Here is a 24,975-nt window from a genome sequence, read left to right as displayed (position 1 = left end):
AAAATCCTTGCACGGTGGCAAAGTGCTGTGTAAAAGAGCACATTCAGTGCTGCAGATTGCAGGTTGGACTTTGCTATTAAGAATAGGTACATCTATAAATAGTGTAAAATGATACACGGATGTATTATTTTGCACATTTATTGAATGGATTTATTTATTTTTGTCATTAATAATGTAGCCTAACTAAGCAATGAAGCTGGAAATGTAATGTGTAACCTGTTAATGATGTGTGGGTTGACACATTCCTTGCTGTTGTTTATCATTTAGCATTTAACTGAATAAAATAGCCTAAAAACAGCTGAATCAATGTTTGCTTTAACAGTGAAAAAGATGACTAGTTAACTTTTTTTTAATTACTGATCAGCTACTAAAAATTAATTTGACCCCCACTAGTAAAAAATGCCTTCCCACATAGGAATAAAAAAATCTTGGAAACTGCTGATATAGTCTATGTGATAAGTACTGTGTAGTCTATAAAATAATTTGCTGAAATCACAAGTCCTCTTGCCTACATTAATGACTTTATAGTAGTGTTGCTCTAATAAAGGGAATAGTATAATGAGGGTGAAGACATTACAATGATAACTCTCTAAGATAAGTCTAACCCTCCTCTCGGTCTATCTGCCCCCCATCAGAATAATGTGTGATTTCTCTAAGGAAACATCCGCCCACACTTTTCCTATCCCTTTAGGAATTATGCTAAAATTACACGAACAGGTGGCCAGAAGGACAGGAGGAAAAGCAATGATGCGCCAGGCCTTCTGCAGCGCGGTATGATTTCTCTCCAAATATAGAAGTGTTAGTCACCTGCAAACATGAGAACCTTCAGTACTCAACCTCACAGCATACTATAAAACTAACAAGCCAGGTCAGACTTTCTGTATTCTTAGTGTTATAACATTATTTAGTGCAATCACTTTGGATAAATGTAAGTTGAATGTGTTATTGACCAATCTGAATAATCACCAGAAAATGCTTGAGCTCATCACACCAAGTCAAAGCCAAAGCGGCAACACGGCTGCCAAGCTCTTATCAGCCAGTAATGAAGAGCACAATGTTCTGCCACTCGCCGGCTCATTACTCCCCCTATTAATTAGCAGAGTCCCAGTGTCCTGCCAGTTCTAAATGTGTGATTATCTGGCATAACAATGTCTTCAAAACAGATAATTGCCATGGAGTAAAATTGTTGCTAGAGAGCAAGGGGAAAAGAGGTGATATATCTGAGGATGATATCTAGAAGATACAGGGTAATGGAAATCTGTTGCTTTTTCAAGGGCATGTTACAAACTAACATAATTATAGAAGTACCAGAGGTGTGTAATATGTAGACAATTCACAAGTACAGAGATAATCCCTAAATAGAAGATTTCAAAAAAAAAGTAGAGAGATGTTTTAAGCTAAGCGTTGAAAGAGGAGTTGAAGGATCAATGTGCCCTTCCTCAAGGTGAGCAATTTTACTGAAATGTAGAGCCAGAGGAACAAAGTCTAAGTGTATTGTGTACATCAAGGGTCATTGTCTACATCATTTGTATGGGTGTAAAAACACTGCCAGGCAATGGAATGGAACAAGACAAAATCTTTAAGTGGGGCTTTTAAAATGTTGATTATTTTTCTAGAATATCAGCCATGATAGTAGTTCCAGCTGCAAGACAAATCACAGGTTTATATTAATGTGCTCATCTTAACAGCTACAGTAACAGCTAATTCATAAGGACTTTCATGGTGGGCACTCCACATGAGCAGATGTTTTTAAAAATGTGTGTAATTGTGATAGACGTTTTCTGTGAGGAGATGTATATATTTTTTGTATATTTGGAAGAAACCTCCATTGTCAGGACTTTGTAACTGTCAGAGGTAAGATGTTTCCTGACATGGGAAAGTCTTCCCAAGCTGTTATGTCATATTAACTTCAAGAGGAAAAAAAAAAAGAGGGTGGTGGCTTAGTGGTTCGCATGTTTGCCTCACATCTCTGGGTTTGAGCGTTCAATTCTCATGTCCGCCATGTATGTACAGAATTTACTTTGGGGGTTTCCTCTGGGTACTCCAGTTTCTTCCCCCAGTCCAAAACATCTTTGTAGGCTGATTAGCATCTCTAAATTGTCTGGAGAGTGTGTGTGATTGTCCAGGGTGTCCCCTGCCTTGTGCCTCAAGTCCCCTGGGATAGGTTCCAGGCTCCTGACAACCTTGTGTTGGATAAGCGGTACAGAAAATGGATGGATAGATGGATGGATGGAAGCAAGTTGTTTTCGTTCCACAACATTAAGTGTAACTAAGACCTTGTTATAGATGTATAATGTCCACTCGGCAAGTTCTGAAGGTTGATTTAGCTACAGTACATTGAGACTGCTGTACCTGCATCTTTAATAGTTCGTAACTTGTAGGTTTGTAATTTAAAGCATTGTACACAATGTGACTTGGTGTGTAAATCTTATAATAAAGGAAATTATAATATTGATAATAGACATCATAAATGATATAATGGTAATTAATGTAATCCAAAAATGTATAAAAATAGAGGATACCAGTTTCACAAGGGTGATGAATTGTGTCTTTACAAGAAAACTGGGGTAATGTTACATCTCCTCTCCAATCAAGTGAAAGAAATTTGCAACACCCATGTCAAGAGTTTTAAAAGCATGGATCAATGCTTCAGTGTTGAAAACATGTCAGTGTGATGGGAATGTCTTCGTGCATACACTCTCCACTGCTGCAAACCATCCTGCTGAATGATAATAGATGATATGTTTGGCTTTGCCAGCCATGGTGTTGACTAATCACTGTCTCTGTCTAGCACTGTAGATAATCTACTGTTTCCCAAGAGAATGGACACATGCAGTGAAAAGGAAGAGGTATCATGGTGACAAAGATTTGGTGTGGTCCCAAGTGGCTCTTCTTCTAGTGTGTGTGATAGATGAGCTGCCAGATTCAGAGTAAAGCTAACCAATGGATGCCCATTTCAACCCATTCTTACATAAAGGGAAAGTTCAGGAGAGTGTCATCCATTAAATGACAGTGTCTCTGATTCGGGTGATTTAAGTATAAGGATTGTGTCTCATGTTGGAAACATGCCTCTAATACACAATAAATTCCAATCCTTCCCATAACCCTTGGCATAAACCCACCCCGGTTCAGAAATGACCTCTGGTTTCACATCATGATTTACGAGCTCCTCAGCACTGTTATTGAATTCCATTATTTGTCCGTGGGTAACATGTGGGGAATCCATCAGCGGGGCTTCATCTGGAAGTGTGGAGAGATCGTTCTGATAGAAGGAAACGTACTATCAACCACACTCATCCCCCTTATGCACCAGTGGCTGAAAGCAAACGCTTATCCAAGCTGAATATATTTAAGTGCTGCTCATTTTTCTTTCCGAAGATGAATGCTGTCTAAAAAAAATGGAAATTACTGCTGATAACATGGGGATTTGGAGGTTTTGGTTAATATTGGGATTTTTTAAAAAAAAGAATAAGGCTACATATTAGGACATGGATGATGTTATCAGTTTCTCTACAGGATTGCCTTGTAAACAGGATTTTTACAACACATTTGGAGTTAGAACAGGAATCCATAGATGTTGTGCACAGCTGGCCAGTGTGGAAATATTGTGTTAGGGGAAATTCATCCTGTTGTAATAGAACTAAATGAACACTGTTGCATCTTTAAATTTTTCAGTACTCAGTCATGCATTTTTGCGACTATTCTTACTGCACTGTGTGTGCAAAGAAATGTAGTGAGCCTTCCTTATAACTAAATTTACATGCAAAATGTTTTTCCCCCTGAAATATCTAGATTTTCATGAATACCATATTTATTGTGTAAATGCTCTTGCTAAACAATTTACAAGTAAATTTGTTTAGATCCAGTTTGATAAATGAGGCCCAGTGAATGGAAAGTGGAATGGCGAGCAGTCAAGGATATGATTATGAAGAATTATAAGCTCTGTTCTAATAATTTATTAACACAGGCTTAGTGGAAAGTCTTACTGATATTATTACGGGATTTGCTGAAATATTTAACGACTAAGGCGGGAGTGCGGTACAATACCAATGTGATTGGCATGTATGAGACATAGGACAGCACAGGAGACCATGGAGTGTCTGCCATGTCTGTCTGAGATGAGTCAGGTCAGTCGTGAAATGCCCGCTGTCCACCCCCAATCGGGGTGAGTGGGATGCCAAGGCCTACATCCATACTGGCTGTAATTAGAAAGGCTAAAATTAAACCTAACAGTGGCGAGAGACCCGGAGCTGACGGGCAGATAGGAGGGGCAGCGTGTGAGAGCATGTCAGCAGTACCATTATCCTCTCACTTCAGTAACATCCAGGAACATTTACGAATTCATGAATTTTGATTATTTGTTGGAATACTAGAAATTGCTTTAGGTGCATTCTAATATGAGCGGACTTAGCAATGTTCAGCTTCACCTGTTTTCTCTCTCATATATATATAAATATATATATATATATATATATATATATATATATATATATATATATATATATATATGTGTGTGTGTGTGTGTGTGTGTGTTTGTGTGTCAATCAAAGATTTTTCCTTTCCCATGAATTCCTGAGCAGCTTGGCACACACCATATGTGACTACAGGTAGAAGCCGTTATCGATAAATGACCCCGATGGCACAGCAAGAGGAAGCCTGTTTTCACACCTCGTGTGGCGTTGATTTGCAGCCAAATCCAGAGCAGCCGCTGCAGTTCTTTCACACACCCTCTACCTCTCTTGGGGTTGTTCCTATTCACAGACCCAATTTCAGCAAGATGGAGCTTGCATTAGCCTTAGCTGGATATGCGTCGGGATAAGCTGGGGATGTGTATCAAGCGCAGCTCTCTCACTCTCCTCCTCTCACACGCATGTCCTCTGTTATTTTTTTTTTCCTTTAAAAATGAGAAAGATAGAGGGAGAGAGATCTTGAATCTGAAATCTTGTCTGAAATCCTGCCCTTAAAGCAGTGATAATATATACCCTGTTTCTTTCCTTATGTTCTCGCAGTATAAAGGCCAAGCCAACCTGCACGTGTTTGAGGACTGGTGTGGCTCATCAGTTTCTCAGCTCAGGAAGAACCTGCACTTTCCTTTGTACCCACATGTGAGTAAACCATTGGGTCTGATCAGCTCCGTACATCCTAATAATCTATCAATAGTCCAACTCACAGTTTAATCACAAGTAAAATATATATATATATATATATATTAATTGTGATTAAACTGTGAGTTGGACTATTGATAGATTATTAGGATGTGTGTGTATATATATATATATATATTCAAAATCTGTTTACTTAATTCCTAATTAGGAATTGAGTAATCAGATTTAGGCAGTCCTGAATTCTTAAGTTTTTTACTTGAACAAGATGGGCAAATTACTTTTACATAAATTACAGAAATCAATAAAACATTCTGTAAAAGAAAAAACAGATTTATGATTGAAAATAATTGTAAATTCAGATTTGTGGCTCATCAGATCAGTATTCAGCTTATATGAAGCAGAATGATGCATGATGCCTTTTTTTTCTTACTTTCCGTGCAAGAAGGATATTTGGAGTTTGCTAAGACTGAAATTATGTATAAAAAAGTGAAGCTATTTGTAAGACTCTCTCAGGACTCTCGTTGTTATGGTGACATTGACACTTTATGTCGCTTCTCACATGCTAATTTAGTTTGGATTACATGCGAAAGGTTTCAACAGAATGCAGAGTTTATGGTGGATATAATTTATTCAGATTGAAGATTCAGAAAGTAATTGATGCAAATCTTTTTTTGCGTGTGTGTGTGTGTGTGTGTCACAGGTAATTGCTTTTAAGACTACACGGGAAGCCCAGCTTCTGCTAAAATTTCATTAAAATGTGGAAATGAATTGTTTACCAAAGTGTCTGTTATTCATCAGTCTTGGTGGAATTCAATATTTTTGAATATTTTAGCAACTCAAATGATTGCAGCATTGCACTGTTTGTTCATTAAACTCAAACTCTTCCTGGTGAACAGCACAGCCTGTGTGAAAACTCTCCTTAGAAGCCCCAGACACAGAGCTAATATACACTGAGTGTAGCTTGTCCTTCAATTAGGGTCTGTTAGGTGTTTGTGTACTCGCTGTTTTAACGGGACAAAAGATTAACGCTCATTGGACAACAGGCTTTTGAATGTAACTTTCCAAGAAACGAACAAAATTCAGTTTCAGGGTGTTTTGCTTCTTTCTCATTGTATATTTTTATTCATTTTTTAATTCCATAGAGAGTCTTAGATTTGATATATAATAATTTAACAATAACGTGTTAGAACGAGCACATTCATATAAATCTATCCTTCATGTTACATTTATACAACAGCTAATTCTGGAACTGTGTGTATACGAGGTTCCAGAAGTTAAGGTTAGAATTATATTTAGGTGCATCAATAATTATGTCAGTATAAGGTCATCCTAACCAGGATGGTAAGATGTGTGTGTATGGTGTGTGTGTCTATATACAGTATATTATATGTATATCAGTATCTCAGATGGCACTACTCTTAATCATCTGCTGGTTTACATTTTGGTACGATCTATATTTCTGGGTCTATTTAAAATTTTAATCACACTCTAGAGCATGTTATGTGTGCAGTGCAAATTGAAGACCCTGGGTTTCACACCTTTGCAATCTGTGACCATTGTTTAGTCACAACCTTCATTTACTGCTGCTAATAATGTCAGCAATCTGCTTTGGAGGTGGGATCATGTGAATAACAGGGCATTATATGGGGCTAAGTATAGATATGGTGTCTATTATTGTATTTGCTACTTTTTATTTATTTATTTATTTATTTATTTATTTATTTATGCAGGCCAGAACCACAGTGAAGAAACTGGCTGTGGTTCCGAAGTGGAAGAATTACGGCCTCCGCATCTTTGGCTTTATTCATCCATATAAAGACGGTTTGTTACAGTGCAGTCGTACAATTGTTGGTGATATATACTTACATTTGTGGAGCAATGCTTTTCTAAGAGAAATACACTTACAAAAAGGGCTGTTTTTAGAGCATTGCTTCAGGCAAGCTTCAGGAAAAGCTTCAATAGAGAGAAAGAGAAGGAAATAGAAGTGAAAGACTTGTCACTTCACCCTTCATATACTGATTATGAAACTGCTGATGTAAAGAGTAACACATTCTACACGCATTTGCATTTGTTGAGGATTCATATAGGAGTTTGTCAGTGTGCAGATCTGTGTTTTACATGTGTGTTGTGTATATTTAATTTCACGTGTGCTTTTTCCAGGAGATTTCCAGTTTGCCATATCCTCTGATGATAACTCTGAGCTGTGGCTGAGCTCGGATGAAAATCCGCTCAATGCCAAACTCCTGGCGTACGTGGGGCTGGTGGGTACTAAATATTTTACAGCTAACGTTTAGTAATCTTCCAGCCAATGGTAATGCTTTCTTTTATAGTCCCCTTAGTTATACGCAATAACTGTGTCAGTGTGTGTGGTATAAACTTCAAAGTACTGGGCAATTATTTTTGAGGTAAAAGGATGCTAATAACCAAGACAATTTAGTGAAAGTGCTTTTAACAATATTGTCACAAAGAAATCCAGATGTGGATTTAGAGCTTTAATGAGCAAGCCAGAGGCAAGAGTGGAAAGGAAAAACTCCCTGAAATGACAAGTATTGGAAACTGAAACGATTTTAACAGCAAGGCCAATTCTATTGTTTTCGCTATACATTGAATCTATATTGGGTTTGAGATGAGAGATTACAGATCAAAATTTCAGGTTTCATTTCCTCATGTTTACAGGTAGATGTGTTAAACAACTTAGAACATGGCACATGTTGTTTGATCCCACCCATTTCTTCAAGCGATCAAAAATATTGGAACATGTGACTGACAGGTGTTTCTTGCTGCCCAGGTGTACCCTGTTAAATTGATCTCTAATTTTCACCTGTGAAGACTAAATTTGTTATTAAAACGGTCAATAAAGCAACATTAAGACCAGAGAGCTGTCTGTCTATGGGAGAAAAGCAAGCCATTTTGAAGCTGAGAAAAGAGGGAAAATCGATCAAACCCATTGCACAAACATTGGGCATAGCCAATACAACAATTTGGAATTGTCTTGAAAAAGAAAGAAACCACTGGTGTACTAACATCCAGACATGGAACAGGTCGGCCAAGGAAAACAACAACGGTTGATGACAGAAACATTGTGAGAGCTGTGATGAGCAACAAGACATTCTTTATAGTTACAGCAGCAGGTTTCAAAAGTATTCTATTTTTGGTTCTACTTAATGTTAATACCCAGAACCTGTCAGGCATTTCAGTGCAATTGAAAACATCTTGATACCATACACTAACCCATTCACTAACCACACGCTGACCTGATTAATACCCAGTACTAATACCCAGGGGAACTGTTATAGAACTGAATGCCCCACTGTTGTCATCGTTCCTTTCATGACCATATTCCTTGACATGAGCTGGATTTTTCAATTATAAATTGACAAAATAACCAAAAGCATTTTATAGATTCATAATACCATTTCAAAATTTTGCAAATAGCCAACAGAGCCAGCTGCGATACCAGCAATCGATAGAGTTAAATGTCAGCACTTAGCACTGGACGTAGAACACATTGGCATCACTAAATAATGACCTACAAATTAACAGACTTTCATGTCCTGTAACTAAAAAAAATAAATACACAGTGACTTAACATTTATTATAACAAACAAACTGACAGTTACCATGATGTTAACTAACTAGCTAGCATTGTTTTATGATCTGTAAAATCTGGATGAATCATTTTCAAACTCTTCTTCCAGCAGTCTTATTTATGCCGAAGCCAAGTAACCTACAGTATATTGAGATGAAAGTTTTGTCTGTGTTATACTGTAAAAGTCTGATCTTTCACTTTTAAAACGCAGGAACAATGCTTGAATTTTGCTTTCCAAAGTCTGTTTTCATCCTGAGTTAAATATACTGAATATTGGGCTAGATGTACTGAAACTAGGACATTAATGATACAAGTCGTACACGAGACATTAGACACAACAAGATTAATCATTAGCCGTGGGTGATAGCAATGATCATGGAGTGTTGTCATATGCCTGTGATATCACTTCCTTCTGTCATCTATTTAGCAAAAAAGCCTGTCTGTAGAGAGAAAAAAAAAATCTACAGAGCACTTTTTAAAAGAAGCCAATCTACCCTTCTGTGTTTTATTCAGACTATTATGGGTCTATGTTTATCTAGCTAGAGCATTCCCATCAGTTCAGCTTCTGAATGGTAATGAGCTTTCATGTTCACACTTTGCTTGGCCAGAAATTGTGAAGAAAACGCTAGTTTCTGTGTACACCGTGACAGTGGGAGAATTTTAACACCAGCAGAGTATCACTCTGGTGCAAATAATGTGTAACAATTGACAGTTTCAGCAAGAAGCAGGTGATGGAGCACAATCTTTCTTTGCAGCATGGCTCTGAGTGGACGGCTCCTGGTGAATTCAGCAAGTTCAGGTCCCAGACCTCAAAGTCTGTACAGTAAGTAAATGTCTCTCTCTCTTTTTTTTTCTTTTTTTTTTTTTTTTTACAATAGTTGACACATTAATACAGTCATTTGGACTATAAATATAAAGATGCTCTTGTTAAGTCTTCATGCTAAAGGCAAACACTTGGCTTGAGTATAATTTGTAATTGCAGTTATCTGTAGTTTATCTTTCACTAAATTGAGTAATAGCAGAAAAGTAAAACGAATATATAAAATGCTAGAAATAATCATGAAATTGTTACATACAGTATGCTATCTACAGATGAATTCAAACTATCGGGAAAAGGCTCTGTTATGCTGTAGGGTCCCTTAGAAGCAATGGTCACAACAACATAAATAAAAGATTATTTTGACTGAACACCTTATACTAGACATATTCAAGTCCACTTTCCAGTTCTTGTAAATTTGTAAAGTGCTTTGATTTAATACTTGATTGTAGACCTATTTAATAATTGTTTTCAGTCAAATTTTTCACCCTTGCTCAAAAATTTGCCATTTCTGGGCATTTTCTTTTTGGTGAATGCAAAACAGTTTCAGTTTAACTCGACAGAAAGCAAGGGTGCTGCATCAGTGCATCTTTCAAACACCACACACATCTGCCAAACATTACTAGTGTGGAATGGGGGAAGTGGGTGGGGCTTCCAGAGAGTGTCAGTTATTATCAGAGAGATCAAAACTGTTGAATGGCTCATCCACTATTTTTATTATGAATTATTATTATATAATTATTATTATTATTATGAAAATGTGCAAAGGTTTGCAGGTCTGATTTAGTCATTTACATTTTTTTATTTCTTTTTTTGTATTTTCCATCTCACCCCTCCCTTGTGCACCCCCCTTCTGCCCATTCTGGGGTGCATCCCATAGTATAGTATTGAATACCTCTGCCTTATACTATGATCATAAATTTCTAAGGGGCATGGTGGCTTGGAGGTTAGCACATTTACCTTACACCTCCAGATCTGGGGGTTCGATTCCCACCACTGCCCTGTGTGCGCGGAATTTGCATGTTCTCCCTGTGCTTTTGGGGTTTCCTCTGGGTACTCCAGTTTCCTCTCCCATCATAAAGATATGTGTTGTAGACTGATTGGCATCTCTAAATTGTGTGAATGTGGGGTGTGCGATTGTGCCCTGAGATGAGTTGGTACCCCATTCAGGGTGTCCCTCGCCTTGTGCCCCAAGTCCCCCGCGACCCTGTGTAAGATAAGCGGAACAGAAAATGGATGGATGGATGGATACATCTCTATACTGATGTGTGTGGTCTCTTCCAGTATGACCCCGGTCAACATGGGATCAAGGGATCATTGAATGGTTTAATGAGGATATGCTATGGCCTTCACTGTCATTAGATCTCAACCCAGTTGATCACCTACGAGAGATTTTGGACAAATGTGTTAAACAGCATCACCAAAACACCAGTTGGGGGGATATCTTACGAAGGAACGGTATTCCAACTATTCTGTACAATTTCAGAGACAATCTACTTCTGAAGCTGTTGCCATTTTATTTTCTTGTAAAATGAATAATAGCTATCAAGTAAAAGAACTAGCAACTAAAACCAGTATATATAGCAGATTATAGAAAGGAATTTTCACATACCTTTATTTTAAGACAGATAACTTGCTTGCTTACGTTAATGTTTTTTTTTCAATTTATAGTACATTTTCCTATTTTCTAATAATAAGAGCAGACACATGGGTATAAAAATGCCACATTTACTGGTAAAGCACAGGCCTGTTAATACACTGTATGTTTGCAGTAGATAATTAGACGGCAAGGATTATAATATCTTCTAATTGATCTGACCTCAGGCTGCCAACTGATCACTGAGCTAATACATGTGTAAATATAATTGATCCTTTAGGACTATGTGATAGTAAATATGTGCTACCTCGAGTGATTATTAATTAAATAAGCAGCAGCGGAGCAGATTAATTTATTCGTCACTGCTCCTGTAGGTGAACTCTTCTTCACTTCATTCAGTTCAACTGGAGCCAAACATGAACATAAGCAGTGTGTGCAGGCATAGTTCAAGCCAAAACAATACACCTTAGCTCTCTCTTAATTGAACGTGTTTGATGTCTGTTTTATTTTCCCCCAGTTTTTTACTTCACTGCACCACAGTGCAGTCACAGCTCACTTGCCCAGCTGAAAACAGTTGTCAGCTGCACTTGTGGAAATAAGCAGCCAGGCAGTTTTCCATGAAATATATCACAGGAGTTGCATTAAAGTGCCATTCGTCAGAGCCGAGTGTCAGTCACTCAATTTAATTGCTTCTGTCTCCCTTTTTCGAGGTGACGCTGATTGCCATAGAAGTCGAGTGTTGCTGTGTGTAGCGTGATCTGCTGAATTATTCATCAGTAGAGTTCGCCTTAGGATGAGTGTATGCACGTTCCTGACTATCTGAGTGGCATTACATGGTAAACATTGTTAATGCCATTCTAATGGGACTGGCAGACAAAACTACAGACCTATGTCCACTTGCCCTGCTGGGCAGTCTCCTGGCAGTAAGATAATAAGTAAAATATGATGTAATCGGTTGGGGAATTATTTGTATGGTAAAAGCATTTAGTAGTAGACTGAGCGTGGCTTAACTTGTAACATGCTTCTCAAGATATCAGGTTCTGTACGAGAGAGAGAGAGAGAGAGAGAGAACTTAAAGTCTTGAAACTTCTACTTGGGTGAGTATCTTGATCTTCATTTCCAGATAAATAATTGCAGCTGGAGGGGATGATGGAGTAAGGTGAATGAACATTCATTCATTCATTCATTCATTCAGTAATTGCTGTATCCTGGTCAAGGCTACAGGAATGGCTGCTTGTGTTAAATATTGTAGGAGATTATTTTGATTGTATCACCCAAACACAGCATTTCACCAAGGCACCTAACTAACACTCTCTCTCATCTTTTTCTTTCACCCCTACCCCCCTTTCTCTCTCTGAATCTGTGAATCAATGAGTGGATTGTTACTCTCCTGCATCAGACCTTGTTAGTTCGACACCAGAAAGAAGACAGAGCCTTGTGTGTGTTATAGCGTAATGGGTCGGTTCTTGCAGAAAAAGAAGACGGCCCATATGACAGGCAGAATTCTCTCAACTGAAATTTTCCTGTTGCTGGGCAAAGATGTGGTAATGAAGCTGAGTGGAAAGTTTCTAGAAAGACTTGCATGCAGAAAAGAAGCACATCTATCTGAGGCTGAGAAAGCTGACACTATGAAGATCTTTGTAATAAGAGAAAGGTTATGTGGAACAGAAATATAATAGCTGAGAGGTTAATCTGTTTGGGAAACATGGAAATGTCAGATGTGCAGGAGATGAAATGTCACTTTCTGTCTCACTACAAATATAATGATAATAATGATAATGAGTCTTTATTGATCACGTATACATCACAGCACAGTGAAATTCTTTTTTTTGAATACCCCGGCATGTTAGAAGGTTGGGGTCAGCGCGCTGGGTCAGCCATGATACAGCGCCCCTGGAGCAGAGAGGGTTAAGGGCCTTGCTCAAGGGCCCAAGAGTGGCAGCTTGGCAGCGCCAGGGCTTGAACCCCAGACCTTACGATCAGTAACCTAGAGCCTTAACTGTATATAGTAAATATAGTATAAATATAGTAAAGTTTGATAGTAGTAAAGTGTGATTATCATAGTGGAATAAACAGAATATGTCAGTTTAGTGTTTACCTAAACCGAGATTTATTTACAGAAATAGAATAAAGTTTAATCTCAGACAAAATTAACTATCTCGATCCTCTTACATACAGTATATTATTATATAGGACTTACTCTAAAACTAGGACATCAAGAGCTTATATAGAGTTTATATTAATGAAAAGATTATTATAGTGTCTTATTGAAAATAAATATCTGCATCTGTAAAACGTATCTTCATAATCAGTCACCTTATTATATCTGCTAGCTTCCATCTATTATATACTCTTGTAATTAATTTTCTTCAGTTAGTAATTTATTTTGTACTTGACTCTGGCATACAGAAGATCTGAAGTACTAAGTAATCAATTTAAGTACTGCAACTTGCAAAGTATAAACACAAAAAACAAATCATATTGAGTGCTACTGCTGCTGAAGATCAATGGATTCCTTCCTGCCCTCATTGCTACATTGTGAGAAAAATCTCTCCTATTCTTAAATGTGGCACCTGGCAGTTATGGGATTGTGCAAGGTCAAGAGCTTCACAGGTCAAGAGCTTCAGATAAAGTTCATATCAATCAGAAAGGGAAATATGTGATCTTTCACTGTGGCATGGTTGTTGGTGTTGCATGGGCTGGTTTGAGTATTTCAGAAACTGCTGACCTCCTTTGATTTTCATGCGCAAAATCTCTACACAGAATGTTGCAAAAAGTAAAAAAAAAACAAAAACAAAACAAAAAAAAACATTCAGTGAATTTCAATAGAAGCAATCATAGGAAGTTCCTTTATCTGCAGTTCCTCAAACAAAAGTTTCACTTGAGCAGCATGAAGAAACATTACAGTATAATGTACATGGATGAATGTGCAGGGTTTGAGCTTGAATTTTACCAGACCATTCTTATCATTCCTGTACACAACAAGGGTAAATTCGAGGTTGGTAATTAGCCCTTGGCCGTAGCATCAGATTTTATTGAGTGTGGAGGTTTAATTACTATGATTGGTGTACTAGCTAAGAAGGCTGAAACACCTTTCTGAAGAATAGCTCATTAAAGAGCCATGTGCAGCCAGTTCAAGGTTTTCAGCCTTGCTCCCATTTTGTCAGGAGGGAACTCAAGCATGACTGAATTTACACAAGACTATACAACCTACTCAGTGTTTCTTCCTCCTGCTTTATCTTTCGGCTTTCATCACTCAGTCCGCCTCGGTTATTGAGAAGAATGCTTGCCAGGCAATTAGTCAACCAATTAAATCCCATTGTACCCCTCTCTCTCCTTCAGTCTTTCTATCGCCCCTTCTGTTTGGACATTCTGCTATCATCTCCCTGTCTGTACTCCCTGGCTCAGTTTGTATAATCTGGGCCTGATCAGCCATGCATTCTTTCTGTTCACATAATTTCTTATGGTTACTCTTTTGTTCTGGCTCTGCAACAGCCTCCAGATAGACATGTAGCACGGCACACACCATCACACAGAATGTTTATCAGATGGAAAATACACACACTGTTTGATTTCTGTGCTGATGTCAATAGGATGTCCTCAGGTGTTAACAACAAATTGTAAATATATATATATTTATTTATTTATATTTTCTTGTCCCCAGGTGTGTATGTCTAGAGTATGCCTGTCATTTCTTTATCTACTTTCATGCTTCTCAGAGTTGTCTTTTCAAATGACATTCTTTCTTTCTGCCTCCATTCCTCATTTTCTGATTATAATCTTCATTGTAATGTAGCTGCTTTCACCAAAAGATCTGCATCAGCAAATGTCAAGCTAGAATTAAACATAGAGGAGGAGAGGCGTTTTGGGCTTGCACAAGTCCAACATATGATTGTTACAGTATAATTCAATATAGTAATGCATACCAAAATTAATATATTAAAGAAACCTTTGAATGCAATATGTCACTTTCTTAATCCTGCAATCAAGCCCTCATCTTTAGAAAGCAGTATATCACAGGTTTTTGTAACAACTCTTATAATATACAGGCTCCATGAAGAATATATCCCATATCATCTGTCAGAGTTACAGTAAAGCGCCGCTCACACCAACATCAATCCCAGCCATCTGTCATCCATAACTCTCTCTTCCTGTCTCTTTATTCCAACTTCTGTCTTTTCACCCTCACTTCTTCCCGTTCCCACTTTCTTTCTTACTTGCCCTTTAGCTTCTATCCCAGTTTCTTCCACATATAGACTAAAACTTGCTGGAAAACAGGCACAAGAAGCGAATAAAGGAAAGAGCTATTCCAAAAAGATCTCCTTCATCTTGCATTTACAATTCAGTAATACACAGTAGAATTGGAAAGCCAAGTATGCACTAGTGAGATGAATAAAATGGGAGCAGCAAGTTATGTGAATTATGAATCTCATTTGTTGGGTAGGTTTATCGGTGTTTGTTTTACTGTTTGTTTCACTAACACCACCTGGTGGCACGGTAGCCAAGCAGTATGTAGTAAGTAGTTTTTTTGGTTTGTCCTTCTGGGGGGACCTTTAAAGATTTTTTATATAGAACTCTATATAGGCTTCTATTTTCAGAGAGGATTTCAAGTAGAACTTCTTTAGAAAGCTAAGAACCATTAAAGAGCTATTAGATGAACTATTAGAAATATATCACTGAGAAACCACAGAGTGTACTTTTTTAATTTACTCCTTCACTACTTCTTTGCACCATGTAAAATTAAGTAAGAATATAAGGATCATTACAGACGTGCACATTCTATACAGTTTGCTTTACATTGCTTTATATGAGGGGCAGCTTAGTTGGTGACACATTGGCCTCACACATCCTCCAGCCTCTGCCCTGTGTGTGCAGAGTTTGCATGTTCTCCCTGTGCTTTGGGGGTTTCCTCCAGGTACTCCGGTTTCCTCTCATGTGTTATAGGCTGACTGGCATTTCCAAATTGTCCATAGTGTGTTACTGTGTGTATGACAGTGCCCTACATTTGGTTGGCACCCCACCCAGGGTGTCCTCGGGATAGGCTCTCCGTGTCCCTGTGTAGGATAAGCGACATGGAAGATGGATGAATGGATTGCTTTACATTCAAGAGTAGGAAAAAAACATTAAATGGATAGAAGAGCCTTATCTTTGTGGGTGGGGCACATGCAAATGGGGTAAACATGTTGCTGGAGAATGCAGTAATAAGCTGGAGATGGTGCTGGACTCTGCATGTATGAGTAAGAATTGGATTGAAGCATGTGGGGATAGGTGAGAATTGTATTTAGACACATGGGAATGGGTTTGGGATATTGATGGGGTATGCAGGGGTGGTTTTGTAGCATAGCGGTGATAAAGCCAGTGTTGGAACCTGTGGGAATTTGGTGGGACAATATGCAGAAGGGATGCAGATGGGGTTGGAGTCTTTTAGAATGGGTACAAATCACAGAGATGGGGTGGGAACTGGGGCAAAGAGGGATGTGGTGGAGAAAATTTTGAAGGCACATGGGGATTGAGTTGAGACCAAAATGGGCATACAAGCATGGGCAAGGAATCAGATGATACAGGGATGGAGGTTAGAAATGGCACCTACGGATGGGGAGAGGGATTGATAAGGTAATGCAGGTTGGGTTGGGAAAGCTGTTGAGGTACTGGGGGGTTGGGTTATTAATATGAAATTTCCAGGGATAGGGGAGATAGGGTTTTTGGTACAAGAGGAAGATTCTGGGATGGAAGGGGTTGTGATTTCTGCAGAGATGGATGGGGACGCAGCCGTGAATGGGGACAGAATTCCGTTCTGGTGCAGCTTTCTAGTTTGCGCTATTCTTTCAGATCAGTGCATTGCTATTCTGTTGCATTTGGTTCAATAAGTTACTGTGCTACAGACAAAGCTGTAAAAAAGGATATTAAAAAGCTTAATTTCTAGCCCTATCCCAGATCTCCAGCCCAGTGAGGAAACGGGGCAGCAAGCAGATGGTTGTGCCACTGTATCTTCTGTCATGGCTCCTTGGAGACACTGTACCTGACAGAGTACTTAACCCAGCATGTGTTCTCATACGGAGCTAGAGCTGCACTGTCCTCTTTCTCCTTACCTATCTGACTCTCCCCTTCAACTTCTCTTCTGTACTGATGGTGTGTTTTCTGTGTCCTCTCTTTCTCTTCTTCCTTTCACAGCTTGATGACTTCTAGGCGGTACTACTTTGAGATTTTACACAAGCAGGATGACAAGGGCTCAGACCATGTGGAGGTTGGGGTAAGTTTAGCAGTGCAAGACTGACATAAGTCTGGTTTGGCCCTAAAAATGGCTACCCCAGGCTTAGATTAATAATGCCTCCAGGGCTAATCCAGATGTAGAAACAGGGGTTGAAAAATCACTAGCCTGGGCTCCAGGGACAGTAGATTTCATGTCCAGGGTATTAGTTTTTAATTTATAGGTTCAACAACCAGAAAAAAAGCCTTCCTCATTATTGACTTTCATTTGGTATGGAGGCTGTGTTTAAACTTAACATGCTTCACAGTCGACTCACCTTGATGCTGTATTTTTAGCACAAGCCAAAACACAGTCTGCTGTTGTAGAAGTATTATTACTAGTTTGTTCAGAGGGCAAAATAGGGTAATTTCCTGTTTTTTGTGTGTGTTTTTTTTACTAATTCAGTTTAGGTCTTACTGTCCCAAAATGAAAGCATTGCACACCAGTGACTACTCATGACAATGAAAGGACAGATATGTACCAAAATAGATCATGGTTTAAAATATTATTAAATTACTAAATAGACTATGACAAAACTGTTGGTTCTACCCATCATGTTGGAACATGATCTTTTGATGGCTGAAAGTATTTGGTTTGTGATGTCCCAAATACTTGGCCACGTTACGTCAGCAGTTCCAGCAGGCTGTAAACAAGTCCCGAGGTGACACGTTTGTTCAATTATTGAGTGTGCCACAAAAAATAATGTTTCAAGATAAAATTTTATCTGCAGATAGACAATTTATTACTTTAATTGTTGATATTGGCACTATTTTCTTTATATGAAAGCACAATTTTTTTTTGCACAATTGTCAGACTGTAGATGCTGACATCTATGCTAGTGTGGGCCTGAAGAAATAGGCTATTTTGCATGAAGAGATGACAGAGAATCCTTTCAGAATCAGTACATGTAAAAACTACATTCAGACACAGTACATGGAAACACTGATAAAACCAAGCAAAGCTGTCGTATACAGTAGCTCTGCTTCTAGCACAGCATGCAGTTGCTATATGAAGTGAAAATTAAGATGCTAGCCAGACTCAAATATTTTTATTTATGTACAATGTGAGGACAGAACACATGTCATGATAGCATGCGATGTGCTACATGATCATGTCACTTTTTTGTGTTTCTCTTTGTATTGATGCACAACTAGCTCCCCATATGTTACAATGTGATGTTAGGTACCATTGTTTAGTCTATTTAGGTATCTAGGTTATCAAACATGGCAGTGGGAAGCACACTTGAGCTTTTACTTGCATAGTGGACTAGCTAATGAATTTATTATTTGTCCCACAGAACACTGTGCTACATCGCCAAAGTACTCTTGTAATCGTCTTCTGTCTTTATCCTATAATAGCATCCTTTTGTTGTCTCCTTCTCCCTCCTTTTCTCTCCAGTGCTCCTTCTTTGTCTACCTCTGTCTCTGTTTTTTTTTTTTCCTGTCACTTTGGAACTACATTATGTAAATTATGCCTAAATCAGTGACAAGTTGCAGAATGGAGGCAATTTAAAAAAAAAAAATCTAAATTACCAACAGGATTTTCATTTAAGGCTACAAAATGCTAAGGTAATGGCCTGAGCTGAGTTGCTGCTCATTGGCAGTACCAAATATGTCAGTGAATACATATTTACAGTGGACATATTAAAAATGAGGCCTTATGAATCTGCCATGCATGCTTTGTAATGAATCCTCATCCATAAAAGTGTTTATTGATACCGGCGCTCACAGCGGTACTGCATATTTAATTTTAAATAGTATGATTATGACCAGCATAACAGCATACCTATGTGCTTTTATGAGTGAGCTAGACTGAGAGGGAGCACTGGAATGGAATGAAAAAAGCACATAGAAAAAGAGGAGATGGAATTGTACCCAGCACACACAAATAAGAGATAACGCTTTATATGAATGATGTCTACATAATATATTCATAACATCCAACATAAACACCTCATGACATATTCATGAAAGTTCACTATCTACAGAGAATGGTAGCATGTTATAGCACTATGAAATGTTTTCAAGGCACAATGAGTCCCATCGTCATAGTCATGCATGGTTGTCTTCATTAAAAATAATGAAATGATAAAACACTTGCTCATAGAACATGTTTATAGTGTACCACGTATTTGAATATTGTATGAATCACCTATGAATGTTGCCTTGCATATCACAGTAAACATGCTATGTACAATCGAATATAAGCTTGCTTAAGTGATTTAACAGGATATGCTGCCTGTAAAAGGTTTTCCATTAACATTTCTCCAAGTAAAATGACATCAAAGTCCATATAAATGTCATTTATTACTGAACCTAGGGGAGATGAGTAAAACATGTTATTACAATTTGACTTACAAGCTTTCCCTTCAGACAGCAGTTTAGTGAGTAATGTTACTAATGTTAAGAGAGCAAAAAAGTGAATGTCCTGTTCAGCATTTATGCCTTATAGTTTTTTTTTTTTCTTTTGCTGGATTTTAAAGCCTAAAAAGGACAGAGATAAGCACATAACTGAAGAATACAGATTGAAAGGACATGAGGGTGTGTAACGGTTGAAGTGATGCTCCTTCCTCCTGCTGTTCATGTTTCCCCAGGTACCCATCAGGTAGAAAAGAGCTCATCTGTATACACATGGATCACTTAAGCACTCTGCAAAAGTCTTTCTTTGATGAATTATTAATCATAAAGTAAAACACCGCCTGTGCTCCTCTCTCTGAGTGTATCTCAAACACAGTACAAGTGTGACAGCATTAAATCAAGGCTGTAGTGAATTAGTTACAGTCAGTGACCTCAGACTTCAGTTTCAAGGGCTTTGTATCTACAGGAGTGAATATTTTTTATAATCAAGTAGCTCATCTTAACTGTTTAACTTTTTTTTTTTTTTTTTTTAAACATTTATTATTTTTATCTCCATTGAGACTCCATTGAAACACCACATCTTTAGGACCCGAGCTCTCAGAACGAAGATAAAAGGCTCAACTCAAAAAGGTGACGCACGCACCTCAGAGTTCAGAGCAAAAAGCAAAGCTACAAGATGGAGTGTTTCTGCTTTAGGTCTGTTTTGTCTCCATTAAAAATTATCGATGGTGTGTAGGAGTATGTTCAAAGACAGGAGACGTGTGGCATGAATAAATTCATGGAGTTTTGCTGTCAAAGGAGAATTTTCCTTCCTCCACGAGTAAGATAATCATCAGGGGCTTTACTTGCACTCGCTGTATCTTACCAAAAAATACTTTCAAATTTTAAAACATTTTTAAAAGAGAGAGGGCCCTTAATTAAGCATGGTGAACAAGGGAAATCATTTATTCATCAAAGTCCTGAATTAGTAGTGCAGCATATGAATGTAGCTTAATTTTTTTTCCCCATCCCTCAATGGTAGCTACTGAATTCTTAATGAAAATGTTCCCATTTCTTCTACTATGTATTGTAGGTTTAATGTTCTGTATGCTTGACATTTGTGCCAGAGATGCTCTAGTTCATATACTGTCATGTCTCCTGTTGGTCCATATGGGGACAATGTCATAATTCCCATCTAAAGTAACATCACCAGAATATATTTGCCATGACCTGTCTAGTTGGCTCCATTAAGACAACTGATTAATTGATTGATTGATTGATTGATTGATTGATTGATTTTATTTTATTTTATTTTTTTAGAAAAAGAGAGAAAGAGACCAGAGAAAGCAGAGAATGATGAAACAAGCCTGTTGCTGATGCAATGTACACAGAGAGAAAGCACACACACTGTGCAGTCAAGGGATTGGCATACGTATTTGTAGGCTTGTCAAGGCCAGTGTTCTTATTTGTCCAGTTTTATCTATTCCTGACATCTCAAGGTATTATTAATGACAGCATTATGATTCCTTTACAGCTTAAGATCCTTTAGTTTGTGTTATGTTTATTTTATTCTTCGGTTTCAGACTCACATTCCACACTCATGTAACTACACACCCTCATTGAAGTTACTGAAGAATATGCTTTAAGATGAATAATTAAATAATAAGCCAAGAGTTTAAGGGATAACCTACTGTAAGTTGCACGACTTACAGTATCTCACAAAAGTGAGTACACCCCTCACATTTTTGTAAATATTTGATTATGTCTTTTAATGTGAACTCTGAACACTGAAGGCACTGAACACTTTGCTGCAATGTAAAGTAGTGAGTGTACAACTTGTATTACAGTGTAAATTTGCTGTCCCCTCAAAATAACTCAACACACAGCCATTAATGTCTAAACCGCTGGCAACATAAGTGAGTACTTTTGTTTATTTGCATGTTCTCACCCTACAGCAGGGGGGCACAGTGGGTAAGTGGTTAGCATGGCTCACACCTCCAGGTTTGGGGGCTCGAATCCTGCCTCTGCCCTGTGTGTGATGGGTTGGCACCCCATCCAAGTTGTCCCCCACCTCGTGCCCTGAGTTCGCTGGGATAGGCTCCAGGCTCCCCCGTGACCATGTGTAGGATAAGTGGTACAGGAAATATATGGATGACACCTAGCAGCAGGGTAGCATATCCGGTCCACCTACTGACAAGTTTCTGGCAAGGTGGAAACCCAGCGAAAACCCATGCAGACACCGGTGAATATGCGAAACGCTGCACAGACAGTAACCCGAGCACAGGATTGAACCAGGAACCCTGGACATGTGATGGAGCCCGACTTACACATCGTCATCTCCACTCCCATTTTCTTTAAACCTTAGTCAATTTCAAATGTGTTTCCTAGAGCGGTGATATAGTTACCATAGCAGCAGTAAAGGTATGCACAGTATAGTAGTTAGATAGGTGTCCTAAAGCCATTGAGTGTGTGAACGCTTTGTGTCTTAAGTGACTAGTTAACATTGTGTACCACTGTCTTTACTCATCAACTGTCAAACTAATATACATTTATCACCTTCATTTTCAATACTCTCATTATATCAAATCCATTATAATACACTAAAGGTAGCATAATTGTCCCTGATAAGTTTCATAGCATGGCCTCTGAGTCTCAATTCTGTAGGTCTCTAGTTTGTGTCACGATATACCAAATAGTTTTGTGTTCGTGGAATGTGTTGTTTTGAGCATTCCTAATCACCCGGCCTTTCGCCCTCTCTCTCTCTCGGTTCTTCTTCTTCCTCTTATTATTATCGGGTAGAATAGACGTCTTGTTTGGGTTTTATCTGTGACCTGTTCCAGTTGACATTTATCATTCTTTATCAGTATTTATATATATATATGACATGCTTTGTGCATCATTAAACTAAGAAGCTTTCACTGAACGATGGTGTCGGTGTGACTTCTTCCTGGGCCCGGACGAGAGGAAATCAGCCAGAGCAGGGTTCAAATTTTGGTTCTGACTGGTATCGGACAAAGAACTTAACAGTAATAGAAATGATCAAGACATTTGTCTTGAGTAAGAGAGTGTGTCTATTTCTGTGTGTGTATGTGAAGGCTACAGCTTGCGGCAGTGTAATTAGAGTTTTTTGTTCTGGTAAATGACCTGTCTCTTGCAATCACAGCAAGGCTAAGAAGATGTGATGTAGTAATTGCACGGCCTCTTTAGAAGAATTGCAGCCTGTCTATCTAACAGCTATTTTAAAAGTGGCAGAGCCATCTCTGAGCACCTCATGGACTAAAGCAATAATGGACCCCAGATATTTCTGTCTTCTCATCAGCTTCTAATACTTTCCATTTCTCTTTCAGTGGAGGCCATTTTTGCCTGGCTTGAAGTATGATGTCATCGACTCAGCCTACATCTCTCTGTATACTGGTAACTGCATCTTTCTTTTTCTAACATAGTCAGATGCTGAGATTTATCAGCACCTTCTACCAGCATTCTATACTGTGCCATAAATTGTATATTACACACTATTCCTCATTATAATAGGCAGTAGCTAGTAGCGAGAAATATTCATGTCACTTCATGTCACTATTTGTCATTCCAATCCACTACTGGATGCAGTTACCTCAGGATGATATTATTCCATCATTTGTGAGTTTTCATAGGAGCTGTGATTCAAAATATGTTAATGTTTTGTGGTTAAAGTCAATGTTATGCAATGAGGCAGCAGTAAACGTCTTTAAGACAATCAAGAACTATCTTTCATTTTGAAACTGATGTGCGATGTAAATACAGTGGTGACACTGTATAACTAGCACAAAAAGAATTTGTATTAACCTTGGTGACGTATTAACCATAGTGATAGTGATGACAAAAAAAAGAAAGAAAAAGGCATGATGAAGCATGGTGGTGGTAGTATCATGTTGAGATGCTTTTCATCAACATGAACCAGGACTGGGAAAGTGGTCCGATGCTAGAAGAAAACCTGTTCTAGTCTGCAAGAGATTTGAGCTCTTGGAAGGTTCACCTTCCAACAGAACATTACCCGAATCATCCTGCCAAAGCTACACTGGCAGAACCAAGAATCTGAATGTGCTAGAATACCCCAGTCCAAGAGCAGAATTCAGACCAATGGAGAATCTGTGGCAATCCATCCAATCTGACAGAGTTTAAGTAAGAGAAATAAGTGGAATAGGCAAAACTATCAGGATCCAGATACACAAAGCTCATAGAGATATTTAACAGAAGATGTGCACATGTACAGTAATTGAAACCAAATGAGTATTATGTTTGGTCCAGGTAAGTGTACTACCAAGTATTGACCCATAATACTGTATAGGTGTCAAATTCATTCATAACTATCAATTAAATCATACTATAAATATATAACTACTAATTAAAAACATCACATTTGTTTCTGTTCTCTATTATACTTCTAACTCAATTCCAACACAATATACATCACCAAACAGAGCTTTTTATATGCATCAATAAGACAAACAATGTCATGATTTGAATCTCTAATTTCACTGCACTTGCAAGTACTTGCAATGGTAGTCAGAAAACTGGGTTGTTTTCGTGTCCCTCCACTTTCTCTTATCTGCATTCACACGTCTATACCCACAGCCCCTTACATTAGCCTCCATTGGCAAGGGAAGGGACATTCATTCACACCTGCTTTTACCACAAAGCCATATGAGTGTCTGCCACATTCTAGCATTGCTTAATTTTTATCAATTTTGAGGATAAAGCGCTTCTTCCTTTTAATCCTTGCTATAGTTAACAAGCTGAGGGAAAGAGGGATGTGCATTAGAGAACACGGCCTGGTCGCCCCCGCTCGCCCAGAGAATACAGTGCAAAGTGTAACACGCAGTCCCAATCATTAATCACCCAGGCTGCTCTGTCAGAGAGGAACACAGAGAACCCACACACGTTCAAACACACACACTCGCAAACTTGCAGCCAATCGATGCAACTAATTAAAGTGTTTTTTTCACCACTGGCCAGTCGGGCAGACACTTGTGAGAGTTCACATAACGCTTGGAGATAAAACTTAATGAATGGAGAAGACACACGCACATACAAATGCGTACCTCACTCAAACGACTGGGTGTGTAAGCAGTTAATGTGCTCAGAGTGATACATACTGCTACTCCATTATGTAGTGCTGTCTGGATTCAGCTGTCAAACCCTCACGACAATGCCTTAGTCTCTTCCTCTGTCTTTTTATCTGCTTCATTTACAATTCCAGTGCACAGAACACACACACACACAAACAACACACAAACCCACAACTGAT

General features: G+C 38.4%; 1 protein-coding gene across 1 annotated transcript in view; it reads left to right on the top strand.

Moving 5' to 3' along the window:
• b4galnt4b (beta-1,4-N-acetyl-galactosaminyl transferase 4b) overlaps window positions 1–24,975 on the top strand; it is a 101,812-nt gene that overhangs the window by 54,990 nt on the left and 21,847 nt on the right. The window contains exons 6-11 of the mRNA XM_053616540.1: window positions 5,010–5,105; window positions 6,836–6,926; window positions 7,266–7,366; window positions 9,450–9,517; window positions 17,280–17,358; window positions 23,039–23,105. Coding sequence (XP_053472515.1) covers window positions 5,010–5,105; window positions 6,836–6,926; window positions 7,266–7,366; window positions 9,450–9,517; window positions 17,280–17,358; window positions 23,039–23,105 — 502 coding nt within the window. The remainder of the gene's footprint in view (window positions 1–5,009; window positions 5,106–6,835; window positions 6,927–7,265; window positions 7,367–9,449; window positions 9,518–17,279; window positions 17,359–23,038; window positions 23,106–24,975) is intronic.

This window comes from Ictalurus furcatus, chromosome 27 (assembly GCF_023375685.1).
Source record: "Ictalurus furcatus strain D&B chromosome 27, Billie_1.0, whole genome shotgun sequence".
Classification (NCBI taxonomy): Eukaryota; Metazoa; Chordata; class Actinopteri; order Siluriformes; family Ictaluridae; genus Ictalurus; species Ictalurus furcatus.
The sequence above is the reverse complement of the archived record's forward strand: the minus strand, read 5'-3'. Positions and strand labels throughout refer to the sequence as shown.